Here is a 17,451-nt window from a genome sequence, read left to right on the forward strand (position 1 = left end):
CTATTGACATCACTGTTTTATCCTTTTCTTCACTAATAAGGTCCCCTCTTTATTCTTTCTGGAGGGATGAATTCAGCTTGAACTAGACAAAACCTTATTATAATCAAGAAACATTTGATACTGATTCTTTTTCTTTTTAGTAACACTTAGCACACTTAGTTTTTTCAGCATATGAAGACTTATGTTCTCATTTGGGTGTGGACCGTTTCAGGTAATTGCATTGAATAAACCGCGATGGTTATAAAAGATTTTAGAGTCAGAAGGTTAAGTGCAAAATCTCCTGCTTTTGCAATTTTCACTAAGCTACTCTGTGCCATTGATTTTCAAGTAGAGCTCTGTTGTATTAATTTAGATGGAATATATAGGCCAATAGCGTCAACATAACTTAGTCACTAATTAACATTAAACAGCATTAAATAAGGTTTGGGGTTTGTTATACAGAGACTTCAGCCAATTTCATATTAAGACAAATACTATATTAAAAATTTTTAACTTTTTATTAAAGATAAAGAAAGGAAAAACAGTTAAAGCATTTGAAATGTAAAGTATTAAATACGGTTTTCATTTTAATAACATTACTTGTTCTCTTTCCTGTTAGCAGGAGAGAGTTTTTAGACGGGAAAAACAAACAAACCATGTTTGACGGGTTTTAGATTGTATTAAAGATGGTAATAACTGTCTTTTGGGAGTTAGTGACATGGGCTAGTGTCATTGCTATTATTGTTAAAATCCAATCCCATTTCACTTCAGGTGGTGATTTGGATTTAGCAGGAGCTGGTAGATGTGGTGATACTATCTGGATTCCTCCCTTAGCCTGGTCTGGAAAGAATATCTCTCAGGATCAGGATGATAAAGGCCCAGGAGAGGTTAAAGGTGGCAGCCATGATAGGTGAAGCTTGCTTCAGCAGCTAATTTCTTTCTAAGGCCCCACAAAGGGATTGGTGGGCAGAACAGCCCATCTCTTAATTCAGTGTTTCCCAAACTTGTTCTGCCGCTTGTGCAGGGAAAGCCCCTGGCGAGCCATGCCGGTTTGTTTACCTGCCGCGTCCGCACATTCAGCCGATCGCAGCTCCCAGTGGCTGCGGTTCGCTGCTCCAAGCCAATGGGAGCTGCTGGAAGCGGTGGCCAGTACGTCCCTCGGCCCGCGCCACTTCCAGCAGCTCCCATTGGCCTGGAGCAGTGAACTGCAGCCACTGGGAGCCGCAATTGGCCGAACCTGCGGATGCGACAGGTAAACAAACTGGCCCGGCCTGCCAGTGGCTTTCCCTGCACAAGTGGCAGAGCAAGTTTGAGAAACACTGTCCTAATTCTTTTGTTTACCAGTTAGGCTTAGTTTCTGACACACTAATTTTGGTTAACCCTTTTTTTAAAAAAAACAAACAAACAGTTTTCTTGTTAATTAACCATAACTCTAACATTGTTCTGGAGTTATACTAGTAGGCTTTTTTGTTTAGACTAATTTAGTCCTTTCTGTACTTTTTAAAATTAACATTAGCTATCTTAGGTTATTGTAACATTTTATAAATGTTTACATACTTTTTACAGATGATCTTATAATTTGAGTAAATTTGTAAGCCCAATTATTACAAAAGCCCTCCACTGATCTCAATTGATATTTCTTCTTAAAAACTGGTGGTGCAATATAGTTTATTATTTTGACCCATCTGATTGGGATTTTTTGTTTGTTTGTTTTGTTATTTTGGCTTTCTATATTTTGAACGGAGCACTTAATGTTTGAAAGTGTACATTTTTGTTGGCAAAGTGGAATTAATCGTAATGGAAGAAGTCTGATTTGCAGTTAGTTGATGGCAATCATTGATGGTAGTTAAATATTTTTTCAAGCATACCCAGACAGGATAATGATCGCTACCTTATATATTCCTAAGCATGTTAAAATAAGTTATCAATACGACTTGCTCCAAAGACAGGTTCCCTTCTCAAAAATATGACCCCAGAAAAACACTGTGCCCCCTTCCCTAATGTTTTTCTCTAGTGTCATCGCTTCTCTGTGCTACCAGACTACCACATTTGCTCATTCTTGATTCCCCTGTATTTGGGTAAAGATATGCAAATCTGGCTTTTTTTCCCAAACTCATAATTAAAATTTGCAGCAGTATAAATTAATACCAAGCATATTCTAGTACATAATTATATTGTAAAAAAAATTTACATGTTGTTGTCAGGATGGTTTTTCATAGTAGTTCTGAGTAACTAGAAACAAGTACCACTGTTTTATTTCTCTCCCAGACAGCTATCAACGAAAGGCAACCCCACAAGTATCCTTTTAACTATGTCTAGATTATATAGTTAAGACCTGATTTGTAATGTTTTATTTTCCAAACATCTTGTAGCAAACAAAATCAGCACTAACAAGTGGTCATGAAAACAAACACTGGAAGTGCTGCATGAAGTTTTCTAAAGAATAGTTATACTTCTCTAACAGTGTCTTAAATTAAAAAGATCCAGCTAGAAGTTTTTTCCACTTAATAAAACCAGGCACATTTTCATAAAATGGAAGACCAAGAGACAAATGTCTCTTTATTATAACTTCTTAGCTAGAATCCTTCTTGTTATCCTTAAAACAACATGTTGACTTAGTTACTGTTGTTCATATACAGTATATGCAGTCATCCCTTTCCTAAGTGAGTCTGTTAAAAAGTGGGTTGTAAATTCTATCCATGTTCATCCTCTGATGCTGTTTTCACTATTCTAGTTAAAGGCCTAGTCTTAATCCCTTTGAATAAGCAGGATTTTGTCACTTATTGCAATGGAAGCAGAATTGGGCCCCCTGTCCTTGCATCTTCCACTTTTCTCAAAATAAGTACCTTTGAACACCAGAATCCATATTATCTGAAAACACTCATTATCCAAGCTCAAGTTCTATTCTGCAACATGTATAACTTACATAAAACAAGTCTTCCTCTTTCATTCCACTGACAATCCAAGTCATAAATGTATCCTAATCATTTAATTCTTCAAAGGTTCTGTTCGGAACTTTATCTCCTATTGTGTTATGAATGCTTTGGGTATTTAAGTATTACTTATCTGTAAGCAGCCTTTTTTTTTTTAATTTTTTTACTTTTATCACTTGAGATTTATTTTAGTGGAACTATAATTTCATTTGAGACCAAGATCAACCTATTCAAAAATATATGCCACCCTCTCGACAGCTCATTATTTTGACAGTACACTGAACTGTAATTTAACAACTTCTTTTAATCTATTTTTTTCTTCTGCTGCACCCCCCCAAACACCTTCACTCAACAAAATTCAGAAAACATCTTAAGATGTACTCATAAGAGTAAGGAAACTTTTAGAATACAAAGATGCCTTAAAGCGGGGACGAATGAAATGCAAGGAGAATGCATGACTTGTTTGCCAATGCTAGTCTAAAGAATATAGAGCAATTTTGGTTCCTGTGAACTGACATTTCAGATAACACAATCTCAAAGAGAACAGTTTCTAGACAAGCAAGTTTAGGAAGCCTTCTAGTTGGTCATGGATAACCACAAGGAAGCTCATACCTGTGGTGAGATCTCTTGAAACACACACGCAGCCTGGCAGAGACACTTTTAACATTCGCCCAGCGTATGTTTAAAACATTCATTTTGCAATACACATTAACCAGTGACAAAACTATAGTGCTTTTTGGCCACACTTACACTCCTGTAACTACCTATAATAGCTTCCAGCTTTAATATTATGTTCAAGGAAGTGTTGGTACTAAGAGAGGTTAATTTGGCCAAGCTGAATATGTACCCAGTCTGTAATGTGGCGAGCAGTTAGTGCACTTAGAGGAAATAATAATAAAAAAAGATTTAAATACACTCAGGTTTTTGTTTCTGAGCACCCTGGAGGCCAGAGTGCACTGCTTTAGAATGGCATACTTGAAATTTTAACAGTAGCTCCTCTGAAAAAATGTGGAGCTTTTGACAGCTTCTCTTGTTCTGGAAAGCTACCAACTTCATTTCATTTTCAAAGAGTACAGAACAGATTGAGACTCCAAGGAGATTCCGCTTAAACCCTCAGTGCAACAAGCTTTGTTATCACAACATGCTTCTTATAACTTTGATTCCCTCTAAATCTTTATAGTCTTTCACATTTCTTACAATCCCAGACCACTGGGTTTCACGTGGGTATACGGTATACCGTGTCAAATGCAGCTTTCTTGCTCAGGTGAGCAGTCCCTTGAATCCAACAGGGCTACTCACAAAAGCAAAGTCCAAGATAACAAGATTTGGCCCAGACTGTATAAAACGGTCATCTCTGAATCAAAATGAGTTCATCTAACAAATAACCACAATTGCTTGATGTTCACTCTTTATTGAGTACATTGTTTGAAACGTCTGTGATACAGTCAGAGATAACTAATGTTTTTTTTTCTAAAGTTATTTAAATTTTGGATGGTACATGAAATTCACTGATGTCCTTCCTTAAAAGTTGTTAGATACATTATAATTGCCAATTCATCAAAATAATTCATCATTAACACCATAGTAAACACATTTATGTCAAACTGAATTAGCCTATATACTTGTATTGGAAGCAGAGAAACAGCTGTCATTCTGTTTGCATAAATTTCAGCAATATGTTTCTGGCAAAGTAAAGCACAGTATGTGTGTTTCTGCTCTATTAAAAAAGTGGGCCTCAATGAAAAAGAAGGAAAAACACACAGGGCCAAACTCTGCTCTCCTTACTCCCAGATATTATTTAAATAGAACTACTTAACGTAGGTAAAATCTAAGTGAGTGAGGTTCTGCAGGATTAGGAACTGAGTGTCATATTTGATACTTAATCCTATTTGGAAAACTTCTGTTGAAATTAGTGGGTATTTTCAATATGCTTATGAGAATATTAGAAATAAAACAGTAAATGATTGTCTCCAAAATACTATAGGCCTGATTCTGCCACTGTTACTCACACTGTGTGGTATCTGACTAAGTAGCTCCATTAACTTGGCCAGGGCTGAAAACAGAGTAGGCAGAGGTAATAAAACTGGGACGGTATATTAAAACATACAGAATAATAGTGACTTTTATAGTTCATATATAAAAAACATTAAGGAAATCCCCAACTGGACTAAATTCTTAAAGCTATTAAAACTAGTCTTTGGAGGAACTGATTTTAAGTATAAATTCATCCAGTCAAAACACAAATGTAATTTAAAACATATAACGTTGATTAAATAGATTTATTATTATGTCCTACAGTAATTAATGTTTAGGACAGCACCTTAAAATAGTAAAACATTGTACAAATATTGCTAATTATTATTCTCTCTATTATTCTATTGTTATGTTTCATTTAACATTTTTACAATGTTTCCTTTGAGTCACTTTTTACATTTCCTTTAGAGTTCATGTTAGTTATTTATACAACTATTATATTTAGCATGATTTACCATAAATGCCGTTATAACACCTGTGGTTTCACTCATTAAGAGCTGAATGGATAGGGTCATAGGTTGAAAGGGCAGCATATGGGCTACGAAAGGGCTAGTTAACATAACCTATTATATTGGTGCACTGGTAAAGCTCATTTCTATTCATCTGATGATTAGTTCAATCAATATTTATTCCTGTGTACTTCCTTTGTCTTTAGCTACAAAGCAGACATCCTTCAATTTCATAGCACAAATCTTGTCTTCTGTGAATTCATTGTTTCACTTGAAACAGGAAAAAAAGAAATGATTTATTGGGCAGACTGGGATTCTCTCTTTTGATTTTGTTTTCCAGCATTAGATAACTAGCACACATATTATGGCAAATTGTAGTTACTGTGACTGTATATTATCAAAGATATATTTCATCTATACTTTCCTAATAGGCACATGTCAATGTCATATAGTGTTTGATTCCTATGCCAACCCCAAGACTTTCTGCTTAGGATGGGAATGTGTTTTATAATAGGAATTCTGAGTTGTAACTCCTGTGAAGAGATTGTTTTCCCTCTTACATATTTTCCTCCCCCATCCTAAGATTAGTGATATATTTTACTATCAAATATAAAGCTTCAAAACTCTGCATTCAGTGGTGCTTCTTGTGTAAGGACAACTAGTATGAGCAAAAGTTGCAGGATCAGGACCTATATTTCCAAAACAGGAAATTTAGTTGTCATATTATGATGATGATGATGATGACTTTTCAATGTATTTATTTTTGGTAGCACTCACATTGTGCTTGGCACTTTTCAAAACAGAGAAGAATGAATTTCCACTGTCCTATATACTCTATATTTTCACAGTCCTATGTAGTCCATGCTTTTTAAATATACATTTTAAATTAAGTATGAGATTGCTGATCACTGGAAAAATATTCACCAAAAAGAGTTTGTTCATAAAACAAAGTTAGGAAATACAAATCTTTACCAATCTGGATGTACAAATGTTTCAGAAATTAATTATGACAGAAATCTGATTCTATATTAAATTTTAAATACAGCACTTCCATATGTACAATCTAATATAAACACTATTGTTATTGCAAAGAAACATACATATGTGACATCATGTGGAATTAGTAAATGGTTTAAAAATCAAAATAATCTCTCAATTTTCAGACTTGATTTCTGCTTATGATAATTTAACGAGAGGGATGTCATTTACCTATCAACATTAACATTCGCATTTTTATGAAAAAAGAAGAGTAATATTTTACCATTTAGTATGGTCTCATCATATCTAAGTGTTTATTGAAAATTATCAAAACTTATCAGTAAAGCCAAATTGCGTTCCGCTAAGGCCTAATCTTGCAAGCTCTTACTGGTGTAAATGGTTCTTCCTCATGCAAGTAGCCCTACTGAAGGCAATGAGTGTTACTCATATGAGTCAGAACTACTTATCTAAGTAAGAGTTGAAGAATTAAACACATTGTGACCAGCTCAAATATAGATTTCAGTTCTGTTGGGGTCTGGTCCTACTCATTAAAATCAATATTAGTTTGTGCTACCATTGAACTTGCATAGGTAATACACTATTACATTTATGTAGATATTCATGTCAATTAATTAGGACTGCATTTTGTCATTCTTTCCAAAATTAATTTTTATCATATTGCAGAGATGCATGATTTGGGGGTAATTAAAGAAAATTATTTTCTTTACCTTAATACAATTATAAAATTACCTGCATCCATCTATTAAATTTAAGGAAATTACATGCTTCTCAGTTGTCCAGACACTTTTTACATGCTAATTAATAAACTCCCTCAATAACACTGTAGATTGGATTTGTTTAATTCACACCTTCCTAATTGCTCATGAATATTTCAGTGAAACTGTGAAAATAGAATAACTGTATAAAGTAATGTATTATTTCACAGCCCAGTCCTGAAACTAATAAAAAAAAGGTTTCAGAGTAACAGCCGTGTTAGTCTGTATTCGCAAAAAGAAAAGGAGTACTTGTGGCACCTTAGATTTATTTATTTGAGCATGAGCTTTCGTGAGCTACAGCTCACTAAAAGTAAATCATAGAACAAAACCTGGAAAAGTACCTAAACTCTAGAGTTTTGAGGGTTTTTTCCTTTGAAATATACTAGATTTAACTGTTTGCTGAGATACCAATGGAGAATTTAAATATTACTTATCAACAAATGTTGTGCTTTGCAACACTGTTTACATGTAATTTTAACAAAATGACTAACTGATCATAATCTTGGTGTTTGTAAATACTTGAGATAAAATTAGTTGTGACTTGACATGGCTTTTAGCCAGTTGTTAGTTCTCTATACTGAGACTCAGTTGCATTATATGAAAAACAAACAAACAAAAAACAACCCACCCCATTAAAATGTGTTAAAATGCACTAATGTTCATAATTTGCTTAATGATATTATAAATCAAATTTAAAATATCCAGGAAACAAAACAAGTGTTTTTTCTGGTTTGTTTTTTAATCCAAACACCACCTTGCTTTTACAATAGTGCACATAAAAAGCCTCTTTTACTAAGAAAAATATGAGTGTTCTTATCTCAGATCTAAAAATCAACCTTCTTCAGTTCAAAGGTCTCATATGAGTCTTACGCCTATATATTGTACATCCTTATAAAGGTAACATCACCATTATACTTCTAGCAGTTTTTAGCCTTTTCCCCTTATAAATTCCAAAATTACATATTCTATATTGACTGAGATTTCTAGTAAAAAAGAAAGAGATGGACTAAAGATGACAACTACAGTGACTAAAGCACGATGATGTTTACATTCCAGCTACTGTCCCATAATATTGTTCAGCAATAAATCAGCGTTGAGTATTCTTAAAAGGACTTAAACTAAAATTATAAGCACTCGAGGAAATAATTGTCTGTATCAGATCACCAATGTCTGTAAGGTAGTTAATAACTGCTTAAGTGTGACTTTAACACAGATGTACTTTTATGGATATGGGCTGACTCCCAGACTATAATTCTGTAAAGACATATGGAGGTGCTGTTCCAAGTTTGGGGCATTCGATGGAAATTTTTAGTCTGGGAAATTTTAGACAAGCATGCATGCATCGCAGACTTAATACTCTAAACGGAATGGCGTGGGACTGCAAATCGCCAGGGAAAGTTTGAAGATCTCATGTTAAAGACGGTGCTCTCTCTTCTAATAGTGAACCAAAATAAATTATTCTTAAATAAAAGAATATGTAGTTTACAAGAAGCCGCAAACGCATGTTTTACAGTCCTGCAATATTATTTCAATTTGCTAAAGTCAATAATCTATTCATTAAATAAACGTGTATTAACAAAACTGAACATGGAATGGGACTGATATTATTATTAACAAGCAACTCACCCACTGAGTTAAACGAATACCTTAAAGCCACACAAGATTGCATCTCGTTTCGTCGTTATGTATATTCGATTGAAAACACTCTTTAGGTAACGTTCTTTCGCATAACAATAGATCGCTTGTGGGGGCGGGTTTGGTGCTCTACCATCGTATTTTAAAGTCCACGCAGACCCAATTTAAAAGTATTGAATAAAATGTATTTAACACACACATTAGGACTCTATCTTATTCCCCTTAGTGGGAGGAGGGTTGGGTTGGCAGTCCTCCGTCAAACTGACAGAATTTGATGGGGGGAACGTGGCTATCCTGCTGCAGACCAGTGGGAAATGCTGGTACGGGCACTGCAAAGTTTGCTGACATGTCTGCACCACCTCACCATTCCCATGAATCACTCACTCAGTCAGTCTGGATACCTCTGACATTAGGGGTCACCGATCTCCTGGGAAAAGAACAAGGGATAGAGACGGCACGTTCCTTTGTTCTAGGAAATCAAATTGACTTCTTTTAGGCAATGACAGGATTTGGTTTAGAGACAAGGTGGGTGTGATAACGTCTTTTATTGGACTAACTTCTGGTGGTGGAAGCCCACTCTCTGTAGCTGGGAAGCTTGAACCTTCCACCACCAGAAGTTGGTCCAATAAAAGGTATTACCTCGCTCACCTCGTCTCTCTCATATCCTGGGAACAGCACAGCTGCAACACCACTGCAAAGGATTTTGTTTTTACATTATTTACCATACAGCAAGTGGAAGAAACACTGGAGGCAACTCTCCCATTAATGTTACAACCTGTTAAGGACCCTGATGAGCTGCTGTTCAGTTACAACAGAGGAAGCTGCTGTGGGGAGAGATGGGGAGAGGAGATTGTTTTCCCAGACTGTTTACTAATGCAGAGAGTCATTCAAGAGCTTATTCCCAACACACAAACCCCTCCGCTATCTCCTACATCCTTAATCAAAACAAAACGTAAACCCTAAACAAGAAACGAGGCTACATTCAGAACATGAAGTACACAGTAACTAGCAAATGATCTGCTAGGTTGACATAGAAGAAGAACATTTTAAAAGATGAAAGGTAGAAAAGACGTGGCATACCAGAGATTTCACTGACTCGAGGTGGGGTTTTTAAAGTTAAATTTTGTTAAGCTCTTGCCAGCCTATGTGGTCACCTAGCGCCTTGCTCTTCCCGGTGCAAATGCCAGTTCCTTCTCCTCTAAATAAGAGGGATGCCCGATCTAACGGCTCTGCTAACCACCAGGGAAATGAGTTAGTTTCCTAAAATCCAGCATAAGACATTTGGAAGAATTAATGTAAAAGTTTTGTAAGGGAGCGATGGCGTCTCTGTGTTTCCACTCATCACATTTCAGGGCTGGATGAGAGGAACTCAGACACTGGAGAAATGTGCACACAGGGCTGGTTCCTATCAATAGTCAGAAGTGATACACTGTTCTCCTTCCCCCGCCACACACACACACACACACACACACTTTAGGCCGTAACCCTCTTTTGTTGGCCCGGCATCAGAACGGTAGCGGGAACGGGTGGTTCCGGAGGGATGCACCGTCTGATCCCTGCAGCCAGAAAGAGGAAGAGGGGCTGCTGGAGGGCGAGGGGGCACGAGCTGTGACGAAAAGCGACAGGGAGGAGGAGGAGAGCGGAGCTTTCACTAAGTAATCTGCCAGGTACGGGGGTCCTGCCCTGGTCCCTGTGCTTGGCTTCCGGGCCGGGGAGAAGTGGGTCAGTGGAGCACATGACAACCGCAGATGCCGACAGGGAAACACAGCCACCACCACACACACACCCCCCCGGCTTCTCCTGGCCGCCACACCAATCAGCGCGCACAGCACGTCGCCAGGCACACGCCTCCCGTCCCCCCCAACCCCCGGCCCAGAAACGCCGGCTCTGCCCGACCCACCGCCAACCCGCGCAAAAAGAGCAGCTGCTCCCTGGAGTCCCCCTGCCTCCACGGGCAGAGCACGCGGGCGGCGCCCGCGCCCGCACCCCCACCCCCTGCCAGCACCCAGCCCCGCAGCAAACCCGCTGCCAGTCACCTCGCCCCCCAGCCCCCGCCGCTTCCCCTCGCCCCCGGCACGCTGCCCTTCCGAGCAGCAGCAGCAGCTCCCCCCCCCCCCCCGCCTTGTGGCAGCGCCAGGGACGGGCAGCGGACTCCTGGGATCACGGGAGCTGCGATCACCGACCCCCGCCCTGCCCCGGCGGGGCAGAGCATCTTCTCCCGGCCCGGCGACCACGTGGGGGCAGAGGCCGCCAGAGCGCCTCCCGCCGATCCCAGCGGGATTTCAGGGCCACCCACAGCCCGGCTGGGGTGCGCAGGGGACGCTGCTCCCCGCACCGGGGGCGCCCCGTCTGCCCCCTTCCCCCTCGGGTCTTCACTCCTCTCAGTAACTTGCGGGCTGGGGGATGCTGAGGGGGTGTCTGGGTAGGGTGGGAGGAGGGCTGAGGGCCACTTCATGAAGTGTTATTACTAGCGTCGCTGGCTGTTTGGGAAGGGCTGAGAGACAGGAGGGGAGGCGGGATGGGGGTGGGGGAATCTTTGCTTTGAGACAGGCCAAAGACTCCATTAAAATGCAAGGAGCTCCTCTCCCATGGAAGAATGAGTCAGCTGAAAGTCCAGGGGAAGGAGGGAGACACAGGAAAGGGGGCTGCTGGCTCCTAGCACGGGCGAGCTGAGACCTAGGCAGCCCCAACGGAGAGAGCCCATCTCTGCAACCAAGCAGGTGCTTCCAGACAGCCCAGCCCCTCAACCACCCTCAGGGAACCGGTGACCTGCACCCCTCCCCCCCCCAGGTCAGTCGACCCAAAGTGACGGCAGCTGACACTGAGCAGGGCTGGCGCGGGGGAGTGTAGAGTAATAAAACAAAGCGAGCATGGAAGTTCCCACCAGAAGTTAAGCAGCCACTACCCCCTTCCTCGCAGCCGGTTTGTGCCCCCTACGCGGCACATCAACACGCCAGGAAAGAAAGCGTCCAAATGCTCCCCCTTTCCTAAAATAAACCCAAACCACCTGCGAGAGAACCTACACGAATGCCCAACGCACGCCAAAATAAGACGTGTCTAAACATTTCCGAACAGCTCTCAGGGGACTGTTTCCTCATCTCTTCCTATTAATGGAAGCCGGGACATGCTAAGGAGACTTAACTCTTCTCAATCCTAACTCCCAGCTGAAACCTCCCGTATAATGAAGTGCTCTTGCGTTCCCTCTTTAAATTACACTCCTGCTAATCATCATATAGAAGTACTTGTAACAGATGCCCGAGTGAACTATACCAACATTTCTAAATTGTTTACTTTGGGCTTGTTTTAGTTCCCCCGTACAAACCTAAATAAGTCGCGCCACCTCCATAATAAAGAAAGAAAAATCAATATCACAAACAGTACATTAGACATCACTGAAAAACTTTATACAACATAAGCAGCAAAATTCCCCACACCCACAAAAAAGGAACTGAAGAAAAGCCTTGGCTCTGTGAAATCAACACCCCCCACCAGTAATATACTTCCCACCTCCTTATTCCCCTAATTCTTCCCTTACCTCGCATGGTGTTGGCGATTCCCTGCTCAGTGCAGTCATGAAGCTAACAGCTTGGACCTTGTATCACAAAAATCCCCTCTCAGCAAGAACGAAGGCTGCAGCCGGAGTAGATCTGCTCTGCTGGGAAAATCATTCCTCCAAGGTTGTTATTCTTATGTTTTGAAAGTATTATGTGTATATAGATGTAAAAGGAATGTCTGGCTGGCTGGTCTGAATTGTGCGTGTTTCTTTTTCCGCCCCTCCTCCCCCCTATTTGCTCTGAAATACCACCAGCAGCTCCAAAAGATTTCTTTTGTGGTTACTTGGACTGAGGAGGAGCAGGAGCGATGGTGGTTGTTGGTTTGTTAGTTACAAGGAGGGCGGGGAGAGGAGTTCCTATTTTTTTAAAAAAAAAGGGAACAGGGGAAAAAAAAGAAAGAAAGAAGGGCTGTGTGAATGGCAGAGCATGTGCGTTTTCACATGACATCTGTGCCTGTTAGCAGATCCCCAATGTGAATTTTCACTGCTCGGTTACAGGGACGCGCAGAGAGAGATTGAGAGAGAAAGCTGCAAAGAAGCTTATAGCAGAGAGCTGGCTGCACCGGCTACCCGAAGCTCCTCCTGCTGTCAGCACCGCCGCCAATCAAAAGCCTCCCGAGTTGGGAGCCCGGCTGGGACCACTGAGGGGGAGACCCATCCGGAGAGAGACAGAGACAGACAGAGGGGCGCACCGACAGCTATCACAACAGGGGGGGATGCGGGAAGAGGAAAACACATGCACAAAAAAGAGCACCACGGCCGGTTTGCTGCTCCCTCGGTGGCTGTCACAGAAGCACAGCTCCTTTCTGCCCTGGGTTATTCACTCCCACGTTAACTAATGTATAAAATATAACTGTGTGTGGTTTTTAATCATCACCAGATATTCTCCCTGTCCCTCCTCAATCCAGCACTGCACACTGGCCCAGAAGAACTGGGCTGTTTATGTTTGTAAATCACCCCCGACTGCCAGACTCAAGAAGCAATGAAGATCACTCTGGAAATATTCTCTCTTAACAGTTTTCTGAACTTTTGCTACTTGTGGGAGCTTTTCTCTGTTTTGATGCCTACTGCTTTTTTATCTTTCTGGTTTCAGTCTCAGGAAAAATGATGGTACAAAGTGAGCTGCCTGCAGTGCATTGGAGTTTGAGGAGAGGTAACAAAACAGGGAAATGTGAAGCCCATCATGTGATTTTTTTTTTCCTGAAGGGGTATGGTGGTGAGGGAGGCAGGCAAAGGAACCCTCCTCAGATATGTATTTTATTCTGGGAATGGGACTATAGTTCCTGATCTCTCTCTTCTGAAAACAGTTCTCTCAGGAGAGGGAATGTGGGTGTCAAAAGAAGTTTGCTTTACCAGGATAGGGATAGTTGGCAGTTATATAGTAATGAATATATATATATATATATATATATATATATATATATATATATATATATTCTGATACAGCCAGATCCTGAATCCTTTCTGACTTCAACTGAAGCATTACCTGAGAAACAAATGACTGCAGGATTTTGGCCCATGTAATTTTTATAATTTCTTAGGCAAACTGTGGCCTCTATGATGTGAAGATTTGAGTCTCAGTCACACTAATTTGAAGGGAAGTTCAGGGAGCTGACCAGTTCACAGGAATAAGTCCCTCAGTGTGGAAGGCCAGTATTTATACTGACAGGGTGTTCACCCTTAAGGGATGGCTGTATACAAGTTTTGTATACAACCCCCACCTGCAGGTGACAAATTCATTAGCAGTTTTACTTTAAGTCAAGATTGGATGTTTTTCTAAGAGTTATGCTCTAGTTTAAACTACACACTTGATTAGTTTTGATGCATTCAATAAATTCTTCTTCTGCGACAGGAATTAACAGGTGAAATGCTATGGCCTGAATTATGCAAGAGTGCAGACTAGATGATCAGTGATCTCTGCTGGCCTTAAGATCAATGTAGATCAAGTGGTAAGTGGAATTTCCACCCTTGGTGAAAAGTGGTACAGTTTCCTGTCTGGAGGACAGGGTGACAGTTTTCTTTAAGAAATCACTGAAAATATGCACACATGAATTATGAACCTGCTAGTTTGGGGAATGTTGTCTAAGAAGGTTATGGTGAGGCTTCTTTGCCACTGTCTAAAGACTTCAGATTTCTTTGATCTCACAGAGTCTTGTTTCAAGTCAGTGTATTAGAAATAAACTACACTTGTGTTAGCTGAAGATAGAGATCAACTGAAGGATGAAGATCACCTGTCCATGCTAATTTCCAGAGATTTGTCAATGGCCTTTGGTGCTATTCACCATGGGCTTTCAGTGATATATCTGCAATCCTCAGCAGGGATTTATGGTGAATATGTTGGGTCCCAATCCGTTACTAGCACAGATAGCTCCATTGATTTCAGTGGGACAACAAGTGGTAATACAGTTAACCGTATACTTGTTAGCAGGATTGGGGCCTGTTGACTCCTATTTAGTGGTTGTTTTAGAATCTATTGCTGGATATTTGCCTACCCAAGGAGTCTCTCATGTGGAATTCCACAAGGGTCCAGTATCAATCCTTCTCTTAAACATGTATATGAGGCTGTTAGGAGGGTTAGAGAGAAAGCATGAGTTATAGCACTTTCAGTATGTGCTATATCTCCATCTTTCTAATACAGTTGGGTGACTTGCCTGATATCTGAATGAGACTGGAGCTTGAATGAAGGCTGGAGGACAGGGTGACAGCTTTCTTTAAGGAATCACTGAAAATATGTACACATGAATTATGAACCTGGGATAATGCTTGTAGGTTGAAGAAAGCAACTGGAAGAATGGGTAGAGATTATATACAGCCTTTGCTTGAGGGAGCGCACCCAACATATCCAACATGTGTTATTCAATTTTATCACCCAGGAGGTAGCATTATCCTGGCTGTCCAGGAAGCAGCAGTTACTGACACTGTTTTTTTTAAATACATTTGGCAAGAAGGCTGTGACTCTTGTTTTCGGGTTCTGAACCTTGCTATTGGCCATGTTTTTGTGACTGATGTTAGACATTATAAAGTAACGTAGTTCGACTATGCCTTCAGTTCATTCAGGAACATAAATCAGTAAATATTAAAGCAGCCTATTTACTAAGCATAGAAAATGTATTAAACAACTGCTCTGGCTACTGACTTCTTTTATGGGTCAAATATAAGATGATATTTTTGGAAAACGGTGAAAAAATAGAAAAGCCTTCTTTCCTTTTAATCAAAATTTCATTTTGGGTGACATTTTCCAATCAGCTCTTGTTTTTCCCTACAAAGCCCTAAAGGGTTTGGGCACCAAGAACCAGGGACACTATGCTCCCTGTGCAATTCCGATCACAGGAGGAATTCTATATTAGTTTCCTAATTTAAAAGTGAGCGGAGCTGATAGCAGGGGATTATCCGGGAGGGGTCCTCCCATGTGGAGCTTACTTCTTCAGTTTGGTCTAATGTAATTCACCTCTTACACTCTGGGAGATAGTGCAAAACTGATCTCTGTCTCACAGGGGTGAGTTGAGGAACTTGGGATGGTTGGTTTTATCATGTGTTCTAAATTTATGAGGAAGATCTCAAATATTATTGGGCTACTTGTTGTGAAGCTGCTCCAGATAATCAAATGTATTTGCATCTTACTATACATACATATGGACTTCAGTGAGCACCTCACAGACATGAATTTTTCCTTACCACAACCTCTTAATGTAGGAAAGTATTATTCCCATCTTCTAAAAAGGGAACAGAGGCACAAGAATGAGGCATATGACTTGTCCAAGGTCACACATTGAGTTTGTAACAAAGCCAAGAACTGAACAGAGACTTGAGTCCCAATTCCATGATTTAACCACAAGCCCATCTTTCAGACTTTGTAAGAAGGGATTATTCCATAACCAAAGTGAATGGAATTTCTCAGTTTACAGATTTGAAATATTTAAAAATTTAAAACCGATCAAAATTTGGTCATGCAAGTACGTGCATACATAATACAATATAGTAGCTTTACTTTACTCAAGAACTTTTAATGAGCATGTTTTAAAAAGAAGTTAAGAGAAACAATACTACATTATTAATATATTTGGATTGCAGATTGAACAAAGAAATTGCCTTTTAGAACAGTCACTCACATAAGCGCCTTTCCCAAGGCTCTGTAGCTGACAAATCTTTTAAGACAATATTTAAGGCCAAACAATTTTAACATTTTAATCATATAAAATATATTCATCATAACCACATTAAAGATGCACCAAGTTATGCCTAAGTCAGTTACTTCATTAAAAATTACTGAATAGAAAATAGTCAAACAAATTGCACCTACAGGCCCAATTCTGCTTCCATAGAAATAAATGGCGAGTTTCTGTTGGATTCACAGGGAGCAGGATTCATCACCTAGCCTAAATTTGTTTCTTAGCTTCAGTAGCAGCAAGATTAGGGAAAATATAATTTCTGAGTCTCATCTGCCTCATGTAGATATGACTTGAATGCCAGGCATTCCCCACCCTTTATAAGTCATGGGGTACTTGAGACTTTTTTCTTCTTCTTCCAGTTTTGCATCTTAAAGCTGTTTAAATGGGAATTATCAAGAGGTTCAAGAATCTGAACTTCTCCCACAGATTCCTTAGTTGTAATTCACTCACTGGATTATATAATTCTTCCTCATTTCTTTATTATCTGCTGTCTTAAAAATGATAGCAAAGCATATACAGAAAACACATTATGTTTATTTGAACTCCAACATAGCCTGTGTATCATTTGTTACATGTCAGACTTTCAGCAATGTATTATTTTATTTGGGAACTATATCTTTAATATATTGAAACAATTTAAAAATCATCAACAATTTAGTCAATTAGACAAAATATTCAGTAATTGAAAATCTTTAATTATATTACTTTAGTTTTTTGAAACTATGGATGTAATATATTATGCATGACAAGATAACCAAAGTTTTCTTTAAAAAGAGAGAGAGAGAAAAAAAGACCCGATTTCTTCAGTCTTTTGGGGTGGAATGAAAAGTGATCTCTAGCTACACTGTGTGGGTCTCAACTCTTTTCAACACTTCATTTCACTTACGAACAGATGGTTGATGTAATCCTCCAATCCCACTGTCAAAATCTTTCACAATTAAAAAG

General features: G+C 39.7%; 1 protein-coding gene across 1 annotated transcript in view; it reads right to left on the minus strand.

Annotated features, from left to right (window-relative positions):
* The window catches only part of RORB (RAR related orphan receptor B), a 207,928-nt gene extending 195,575 nt beyond the window's left edge, over nucleotides 1-12,353 (minus strand). The window contains exon 1 of the mRNA XM_073346242.1: nucleotides 12,320-12,353. Within this exon, the coding sequence (XP_073202343.1) occupies nucleotides 12,320-12,326 (7 nt within the window). The 5' untranslated portion in view covers nucleotides 12,327-12,353. The remainder of the gene's footprint in view (nucleotides 1-12,319) is intronic.
* Between the last annotated feature and the right edge of the window lie 5,098 nt (nucleotides 12,354-17,451).

The sequence above is a fragment of the Lepidochelys kempii genome, chromosome 5 (assembly GCF_965140265.1).
Source record: "Lepidochelys kempii isolate rLepKem1 chromosome 5, rLepKem1.hap2, whole genome shotgun sequence".
NCBI classification, from domain to species: Eukaryota; Metazoa; Chordata; order Testudines; family Cheloniidae; genus Lepidochelys; species Lepidochelys kempii.